Consider the following 9,912-nt stretch of genomic DNA (forward strand, 5'->3'; position numbering starts at 1 on the left):
CGTTTCCCAGCTAGAAATTTGGAACCACGTGTGAAATCTAATTTCTAATCATCAGAGGAGGCCGATGCAATTAGTGTTTTGTTTCTTTTGGTAACCACGTCGTCAGTGGGTGGTATGGCCTCCAGTTTGCTTCCTCTGGAGACACAGTGATTCCGAGTTTCTGGAGGGGGGCCCAGACCCTACACTGGGAGCCACAAAGCAGCACGTGGACTCTCCTCTCCTGGCAGCCGAGGGGTGACCCCAAGGCCCGGCCGCACTCCTGAAGCCCCCCCGAATGAGGGGACTGTCCGAAGGGGGAGCTCCCAGCCCACCCACCTGATTCACTATAGGCGTGCTTCCTTTCTTTGAGACTTATCCAAATTTCTGGAACATTCTACAGCCTGTTAGCCCCAATAACCCTCCCATCCTGCCTGCCACCCCATCAGGCCCTCTTGCCCTCCCCCCAGCGAGGCTCCCGTGTTCCCAGCACCTGAGCTTTCCAGCCACCAGGTGACCATTTGAGAAGTGATTTAGAAGAAATAAGGGAGGGAGCGCTAAGTAAGCACAGAAAGCCTGAGGTGGGAGAGTGCTTGTCACATCCGAGGAGCACAAGGAGTGAGGGCCAAACATGTGGGGCCTGGTGGACCATGGCAAAGACTGAGAATGGGAAGTAGGGAGGAAATGAACCATGTCTTCAAGGCTTGGGGCCTGATTTTTTTTTTAGTATTTATTTATGTAATTTATCTATTTTCCTTATTTTTTTTGCCTGCGTCAGGTCTTAGTTGCGGCACACGGGATCTTTGTTGAGGCATGTGGGATCTTTTCGTTACGGCACGGTCTGCTCGGGTTTCTCTCTAGTTGCGGCACGTGGGCTTCTCTCTAGTTGTGGCATGTGGGTTTTTTTTTTCTCTCTAGTTGTGGTATATGGGTTTTTTTCCTCTCTCTCTAGTTGTGGCACGTGGGGTCCAGGGTGCCTGGACTCTGTAGTTTGAGGCACACAGGCTCTCTTTGAGGCGCGCGGGCTTAGTTGCCCCACGGCATGTGGGATCTTGGTTCCCTGACCAGGGATCGAACCTGCGTCCCCTGTATTGGAAGGTGGATTTCTTTACCACTGGACCACCAGGAAGTCCCAGGGCCTGATTTTTAAGCCATGGTTGCCAGACCGTTGGTTGCTATGTCACTGCCATCTCTACTTGTTCCTGGCTGCAGAGTTCATCTGTCATTAATGTCTGCAAATACTAGACACTTGTTTTCCCTGCCTGCCCTGAAGCTGGGGCGTGAGCAAGTGATCCCAAATCTAAACTGTTTCCCTAAATTGTAGTTTAGGATTAGGTAGATTGGAAAGGGGAGAGACTACAAGCCAAGGGCCCGTCAGGAGGCTTTGGCCCAATTCTAGGACAGAGGTAAGTTGTGTCTGAATATCAATAATGGTCATAAGACAAGAGATGAGGGGTGGACGAGACAGAGGTGGAAATGACATGTTCTGGCAACGGGATATGAACAGAAAGGGAGAGAGAAGTGGGGTGAGGAAGCAGTGGGGGGAAAGTGGCAGAGCCGGGAGCAAGAATAGTAGTGTGGCTAGAGAAACTGACTTCAGTGATGTGGTGGCAGTCCTTCTGACAAGGAGTGCATCCGCACGTAGGGGAAGGGAAAAGCCTCCCATCTTTGGGGAGGAGTATCTAGAAAGCGAGAATAGAAAATATTCAGACTCATTCACAGATCCGGTCTCTGTGTATGTTATTCATTCTGCCTGGGGGGCTCTTTGCCTAGCAAACTCCTATTCATCCCTCTATACCCAGATTAATTGCTACCTTCTCCAAGAAATCTTCTTGGACTACCTTAAGACAGAATTATTTCTTTTTCTAGGTTTCTGGAGCCCTTCACTGACATCTGCATCCTATCACTTGCTATATACAGTGCATTGTCATTTTTCTGTTTCCTCTTTAGTACTAGATGGCAGGTGGGCTCCTTAAGGGGCAGCTTAATAATTTTGTATCCCTGGCATTTAACACTGTGCCTGCAATATAATCATCAAATGAGTGATGAATGGTTGAATAAAATATCGATAATGGAAAAAAAGGTAGAGGCCAAAAGTGGTAGCAGAAGGGGGTGAAATGTTGAAATATTAAAGTTAGGATATTGAGACATTCATAGAGAATGGTGGAACAGAAGAGGTTATCCTTGGAAGCTCTTAGAAGATTCTATATGTGGAAGGAGGAGATCTAAATCTTTGAGCTAATACCAACACGGAGAAGAATTACGATCATTACCTGAGAATATCTCAAGAAAAAATGTGCAGAGAAAACCAGATGACATATTAGATTAAGTCGAAAGGTAGAGCCCAAAGAGAACCTGAAGCTCAGGAAATCATGAGAGTGTCTTCTTCAGAATTTCTGGAAACATAACAGTGACATTTTATGATGCAGCAATGCAATCATGAAAGTCTTACATACTCAAGATTGATATTTCCACAGCATGCAATGTAAGGGGGTTGGTGCGTTCTCAGTCTGCAGATGGTATAAACATGATAGATTGGTGGCATTTTTCTGGGGGCCGATCTTGCAGCTGGGCCAGTGGCATTTTTTTCATTGTTTCCATTCTTCTTCCCCTGCCTCAGGACCATTTGGGAAAATTAAAGTTATACCAGCTCTAATGACGCTTTTATTTTCTCCATTTTGTATCAACATTTTCAGAGTGTACTCTATCTCAGTGGCTCTCAACTGAGGAAGATTTGAGCCTTTCCGCTGCCCTCCTCCCAAAATGGAGACATTTTGACTGTTGCAACTGGCATCTATTGGGTAGAGACCAGGGATGCTGCTAAATATTGTAATGCACAGGAAAGCCCTCAACCACAAAGAATGATCAGGCCCCAAACGTCAACAGTGCTGAAGCTGGGAAGTCCTGTGGAGTCTGTCCTATATTAACAGCACAGATATTATGCCAGTTCCTTGGCTGGCCAGGTTTAAAATTTTGTGGTTCTTAACAAATGCAGAAAATGTGGAGCAAGTTCCTTTATTTCCATTTCTGAGGTTAAAACGACACTTTATCAATATAGCTTAGACAGCACTTCAAATTTTATCAATCTGAAGTCCATTTCAAAAAGGGGAATTCCTCAGGTACTTTTTGGGCTAACACTAAGATATGTTTAGTTTAACAAGTACTTAGGTGACATTGCTAAAGGGCTATAAAAACAGTGAAGATTAAAACAGGATGACAGTAGTCACTGAAATCATGCCCCGAGTCTCAGCAGAGTTAGAGGTAGTAGGAAGCAGGAGTGGAGGCCGGCACATGCCTGTGTCTCACGTCCCAGGCCTGGCATTGGCCTTTGGCAGTTGCCTCTCTGTGCTTCGGTTTTCTCCTTGGAGATGAGGATTATAGGGGAGACTTACCTCTTAGTGAAAATTAACTATTAACACATATAAAACGATTAGAAATCACTCAATAAGGTTACCAGAACGGTGGGCACTTCTGTTTACTGGTCAGAGTGGTACCAGCGCATGACATTGGCCTGAAGATAGCTTACATTTTCTTTGGCAGGCCAGCTTTAAAATGTTGCGCTTCTTAACAAATGTCAAAACGTTGGCGTGATTCTCATTATTTCCATTTTTCAAGTTAAAGCAGGACTTTGTTGGTATGTCTTGTATTGCAGTTCAAATGGACACAAATTAAAAAGTTTGCCTGCACTGTGTTTCTTCAGGGAATCACTGACAGTTATGACAGGAGAGCAAATGTCTGCACGATTCTGAGGCAAGAGGCATTATCCCAAAGCTGTTGTTTTCCCAGTTGTGTGATGCGCCACAAGAGGGTGCCAGAGACTTCTTTTGAAAACTTAAGCGGGCCGTTTGGGTTTTGTTTATATTGTAGCCAAAATAGTCACTGGATGGTGCCCAAAGACTTCTTTTGAAAACCTACATAGCCAGTTATTCGTTTGGTGTTTAAATCATGGTAAAAATAATATATGGTTATCATATTTAATTGGACCAATACAATACATGAGGTCAAGGGCAAACATCTCAATTCAACATAGACCAAATCTATTTTCTCTGTTCTAGATCCTGGTCATAGGAAAAGTCCTGGAGAAAAATTTTCTTTTTCTATTAATCTATTAAAGATTTAGTGAAAAAAAACTTAAAAATCACACTCCACTGGTGGTGATTCAGCAGCCCCATCGCCTAGAAAGGATGGGGTCCCTAGGATCTGCTATACGAAGCCCCATGTCCCAGCTTTGCTGGATTACTGTGAAGAAAGAGCTGCGTTGGTGACTCCGGTTTCTTTTCCACTGCAATTTATACCTGAGCAAAGAAGCACTCTAGGAGCGCAGTAGCAGGGCTTTTTGGAGTCCTGGGCTGTATTCAAAGTAAACCTCAAAATATGGTTTTAGACAGACATGCAGGGCCTTGGGCTAACAGAATCTCACAGCCCTGTCCCTGTCTCCTGCCCTGGGGCCAATCCTCTGAGACTGGGCAGGGTCTGAGGAGCTGCACCTGCAGTAGGAAGTCCCACGGGCTGGTTGGGCCCCAGGAAGTGGGGAAGAGGGACACATTCAAAATAGCACGTGTACATAACTTTTACAAGTATAACAGCCACAGAGAAAAGGAACCCGAGGTCTTTCAGATGTCCCAATAGGACTATTCGAATAGTGAGGGTTCCTTAGAGATTGTTTTCTCAACTTACTTCACTTTCTCTCTTTCATACTTACGTAAAGAATAGGCTTAAGAACAAAAATGAAGTAAGAGAGAGCCCTGAAACTTGGAACCAAAGAATCTCAATTTTGTCCCCTCAAAAAGGCTGAGAGGGGGCTTCCCTGGTGGCGCTTCCCTGGTGGCACAGTGGTTGAGAGTCCGCCTGCCGATGCAGGGGACACGGGTTCGTGCCCCGGTCAGGGAAGATCCCACATGCCGCGGAGCGGCTGGGCCCGTGAGCCATGGCCGCTGAGCCTGCGCGTCCGGAGCCTGTGCTCCGCAACGGGAGAGGCCACAACAGTGAGAGGCCCGCATACCAAAAAAAAAAAAGGCTGAGAGGGTAGAGTAGAAGAGGGAGGAGAAGCGGCTAACGACTGACAGCCACTCTCTGCTGGCCCAGGCTTAGCGCCCACCCAAGGCTGACTCACTGAATCCTCAAAAGAACTCTACCTGTTTGGTGCCTTTACCTTCATTTGACAGATAGGCAAACTGAGAATTTGAAAAGTTACTTTTTCAAGGCCACACAACTGGTAGGAGGTGGAACCAGGAAACAAACCAGAAAGTTAAGAAATGCCAAGTAGGCCGGGGCCGGGGGCGGCGAGGGCGGTGGGCCGTGAGGTGGGGCCCGGGCTCCACGCTCACGCCGGCCCGCCGGCCCCAGGACGTGTTCCTCATGATCCGGCGCCACAAGACCACCATCTTCACGGACGCCAAGGAGTCGAGCACTGTGTTCGAGCTAAAGCGCATCGTCGAGGGCATCCTCAAGCGGCCGCCGGACGAGCAGCGGCTGTACAAGGACGACCAGCTTCTGGACGACGGAAAGACATTGGGCGAGTGTGGCTTCACCAGCCAGACAGCACGGCCTCAGGCCCCAGCCACTGTGGGGCTAGCTTTCAGGGCAGATGAGGCCTTTGAGGCCCTGCGCATCGAGCCCTTCTCCAGCCCACCCGAGCTGCCAGATGTGATAAAGCCACAGGACTCAGGAAGCAGCGCCAATGAACAAGATGTGCAGTGAGAGGCCCCCGCAACCGCCCTACCCCCCCAATAAAAGAGATTTGGGTGTCAAAAAAAAAAAAAAAAGAAATGTTAAGTATGTGAAATTTTAATAGAGGTGGACTACTAACTCTCCTTAACCTTTAGTATTTACTCGGTGGTTGTTCTCAGAGGGGCATATGGAAAGTAGGTTCTTTGCTCTCTTTCTTTGACTGAAGGAGCAATGACCACAGAAGATATGGTTGTGACTTAGGCACTGCCCAGGGGAAGGGATTCAGTCCTCTCTAAGGAGGTCCCAGGATGCTGGGTGGTCTCTGGTTCAGAGTAGAATGAGCCACCTCGATGGGCCATGGCCTACCTAGTAAAAACTTCCTGGCTTTCTCCAAGGTGGTAGTTTCCCTCTCCTGTTTATCAATATGCTATAAAAAGAAAAGTGCTTGTAAACAACTTGAGTGCGTGAACAATCTAATTGAAATAATTAAAGTAATAGCTTGTGAAAAAAGTAGTAAAACTAATTGTTATAGAGTAGCAGTGTGGGAAGGCAAAAATTGCTGACAGTCTTTAGGTCTAAGCTGCTTCATTTGGCACAGAAAAACACAGACAGTTCACCAGGTCCCTTCTGCGGATATGGTTCCTCCCTCCCAACCTAGATTTAAACTCTATTGCTTCTCATCTCAACGTTTGATTTTCTTCTTGCAGCAGCCACATGTAGGTGACCTCCCAATGGTTCTAACTCCAAATTGTTCCTTAGGGTCAAATGTCTGACTTCTTTCTTTTTAACTCAGAGAATCATGAAAGTTTAGAATCTGAGACCCTATGCACTGAAGGAACATATAGACTCCTAGTAAATGACCCATGGATGCGTGACTCCTTTACCGACATGTCCATGTGATGACTAGCCACTCTGCTCAAGTTCCTTGCAGAGACAAGGAAATGTAGCTGTGGCTGCTCCGACTGCTGTCAAATACCCTTTTGTTTCTGTTTTAAGCTATCCTCTGTCCCTTTAATGTCTCACTGCTCCTTGTTCTATCCCTCAGGGCCATAGAGAATAAGAAAAATGCCACTCCCAGGTATTTGAAGGCAGGACTGTGTCAGCTCATGCCTTCCCAGTATCTAGTTCCAGCACCAAACCTGCTAAGTGTTCCACCTCCACGACATAGAACCTGGTTGAAAGGTCTCACAGTTTACCTAGGAGGGGTATTTACCTGAAACGGTCAAATACAGTCCTACAGAGGTGAGGACCATAGTCTTTGCTGGGAAAAGTAATAGTCGTATCTGAGGGGAAATGGAACATCAAGTCAGAAGGTAGAACAGGGGACAGAAATAAGATATCAAACAGCAAATTTTTCTCTCAGAGGGTCAGGAGTAGAGGAGAAGCAGTAAGAAGTACAGGTACAGAAAGGCAATTCAGAACTAAGACCATGGAAGAGTAAATTTTTACAGGAGGTCCCCTTTCATTACATAGTGATTCATGTATAGCCTATGGTCATGCAGGGCCAGATCCCCTCAGTTTAACACTGGTAGTTCTTCAATTATTCATCATACGACTGCTATTGAAACTGCCTTTATAATCCATGCTAGAATCTTGTTGAACAGCTCATTAAATAACATCATTAGTTGGTAGAATCCACCTGACACTTTTGGGTAATAGGGTGTCACAGAGGCATTTAAAATGTATACCAGAGCATGGAGCAGACTTTCTTTGCTCAGGAAAAGTCACTATAGTGGACCCTCTTAGTTATGTAAACATAGCTTGATTAAGTACATGGAAAGCACTTAGCGTAACCAATAATATCATCACACATCACCTCCCCCCTTTAGACTAAGTGAGTCTCAGGGTTCTTGGACATTGGAGGTAAGTGAGGCAGAGGTGGCTTTCAGGAGAGAGATACAGACCATATTGCAGAATCAAGCAATTTCATTAAAATGTAAAAGTGATTACATGCACCCCAATGTTCATTGCAGCAATATTTACAATAGTCAGGTCATGGAAGCAACCGAAATGCCCATCAACAGAGGAATGGATAAAGAAGATGTGGTACACATATACAATGGAATATTACTCCATCATAAAAAGGAACGAAACTGGGTCATTTGTAGAGTCGTGGCTGGACCTAGAGACTGTCATACAGAGTGAAGTAAGTCAGAAAGAGAAAAACAAATATCGTATATTAACGCATGTATGGGGAACCTAAGAAAATGGTACAGGTGAACCGGTGTGCAAGGCAGAAATAGAGACACAGATGTAGAGAACAAACATATGGATGGCAAGGGGGGAAAGCGGGGGGGTGGGGTGGGATGAACTGGGAGATTAGGATTGATGTATATACCCTAACATGTATAAAATAGATAACTAAATAAGAACCTGCTGTATAAAAAATAAAATAGAATAAAATTCCAAAAAAAAAAGTAAGAGTGATAATACTGTGGCAGGAAAGAACAGAGTGGTTGGGGCTAGGAGATTCCCAGGGACCACTGGCTGTCTTGCCCAGGAACCTGGGGGAATAGGGAAGGGCCAAGTTCAGTATCCACATCTGTGTCTGCAGGCAGCATCTCGGCACTGGGTGCCAGAAGGGAGAGAGAGCCTGGGAGTAGGCAAGAGATTATTGTAAATATTTCAGCTGCACATTATTTAATAGAAAGTGTGCAGAAGTGTAAGTGTGAAATAAACTCCTTTAAAATGAACTCCCTTTGGGAAACAAATATACTTTGATTCAACAAAGCAGGTCATCCTGGTTTCATGTGGAATACCCCACCGACAATGTTCAATTCCCAGTTCATAGCCCTTTCCTTCTTGTAAATTTCTTAGTGGTCACTAACTGGGATTTGGTGACATCATTCACAAGTTCATTGGGTAGCTGATGTAATTCATCCGGATCAGGAAATGTGTGCTCCCTTAGAACAGCAGGTTTCGTTCATTCAGCAAGTCTCACCAGCTTCTTCTTTGCAGAGCCCTGAGGTAGGTGCTGCAGGAACAATGACCAACTCTCGGACCACCCTCCACTCCCTTCAGGCTGCAGGTCTCCCTTTACAAAGCACATTGTGAGCTTCTGGCTTTGCACCTGCTCACTCACAGCAAGACGCCTGGTTATCCCGGAAAGTCCTCCAGCTGCTGGGGCTACCTTATCCTCTAAGGTAAAAATGAAATGGGAAACCCAGCATCTCTCTTCAAATCTCTAGATATTCCCAGAAGGTTATTCTTCTTCTAGTCACTTCCAGACTCCAGCTTCCTGCTTCTGCTAAAGTCTCCATCCCCACTCAGCCCCTCACCTCCTGTCTGCACTGTTCCTCTTCTACACCATGTTACCCCACCATGGAAACGGCTCCAATTCTTCCACTCCCCAGGCCCCATTCCCAAGGAAAACATCCCACTGTGCCAGTTCAGGTCCTCTGAGATTCAGTCACCAAGACACAATTAGAAATGCAAGAGATTTCTTGAGGAAAATGCTTCTGAAGGATAAAGAGGAGAGAAAGAGAGAGAGGGCAGGAGTAGGTAGGGGAAACCTCAGGCATGATCCAGGTCTGACACCTGTGAAGAGAGAAAGGGAAGGAAGGAAGACGATTAGTAGGAAGAGCCTTAGGACACAGCACAGCTCTGAGAAAGTCCTGAACAGGCAGATGGGGAGACTGAGAGCAAAGATCACCATAGGAGGAGTCCTGCAGTGGGCAGGAATAGCCTAGTCATAGTCTCTGCTGTGTTCAGTCACTGGCTGGGGCAGCCCAGGGAGGCGGTGGCCTTGGCGTGAACACTGTTGTGTGTCCCAAAGATGCAGCAGCTGGAGCCTGATTCTCCGGAAGAGAGACCTTAGCGGCATACTCCACAGCTGCCACACCCATTGACTTAGGGAACTACATAGCAGACTTTTACTGAGCTTCTAAAATAAAGGAGAGAACCATAGGACTTACATAAAATCACAGCACAGCACAGCTAATGATGTAAAACCAAATATTGGGCACCTTTGGGTTTAAAACTCACTCAGTCATTCTTAACTACTTGCCGGCTCTCTTTGTGGAGGGCCCTGACAATATCACCCCCTCACTTCCCTTCCCTTAGCTCTTCTTTCTCCTCCTCTCTTTTCCTTTCTGGCTGCCCGTCTTCAATTCTTGATACCTTTCATATACAAGGCAATTCATCCTTGGGGATTCCTTCTTTCATATCCAAGGTCATTTGCTAAACAAGGGATAGTCTTCTCTCTGAACAATTCTACGTCCATCTTCAAAATTAATGTTCTTAGGCCCATTACATAATTTTCCTCCA

At 46.0% G+C, this 9,912-nt stretch overlaps 1 protein-coding gene across 1 annotated transcript; it reads left to right on the top strand.

The window, feature by feature from the left end:
- Positions 1-5,289: 5,289 nt before the first annotated feature.
- On the top strand, positions 5,290-5,679 carry LOC115859925 (elongin-B). Its single transcript, XM_060287461.1, has one exon. The coding sequence runs from the start codon at positions 5,335-5,337 to the stop codon at positions 5,674-5,676; it is 342 nt and encodes a 113-aa protein (XP_060143444.1). The 5' UTR covers positions 5,290-5,334; the 3' UTR covers positions 5,677-5,679.
- The last annotated feature ends 4,233 nt before the right edge of the window (positions 5,680-9,912 follow it).

This window comes from Globicephala melas, chromosome 1 (assembly GCF_963455315.2).
Source record: "Globicephala melas chromosome 1, mGloMel1.2, whole genome shotgun sequence".
NCBI classification, from domain to species: Eukaryota; Metazoa; Chordata; class Mammalia; order Artiodactyla; family Delphinidae; genus Globicephala; species Globicephala melas.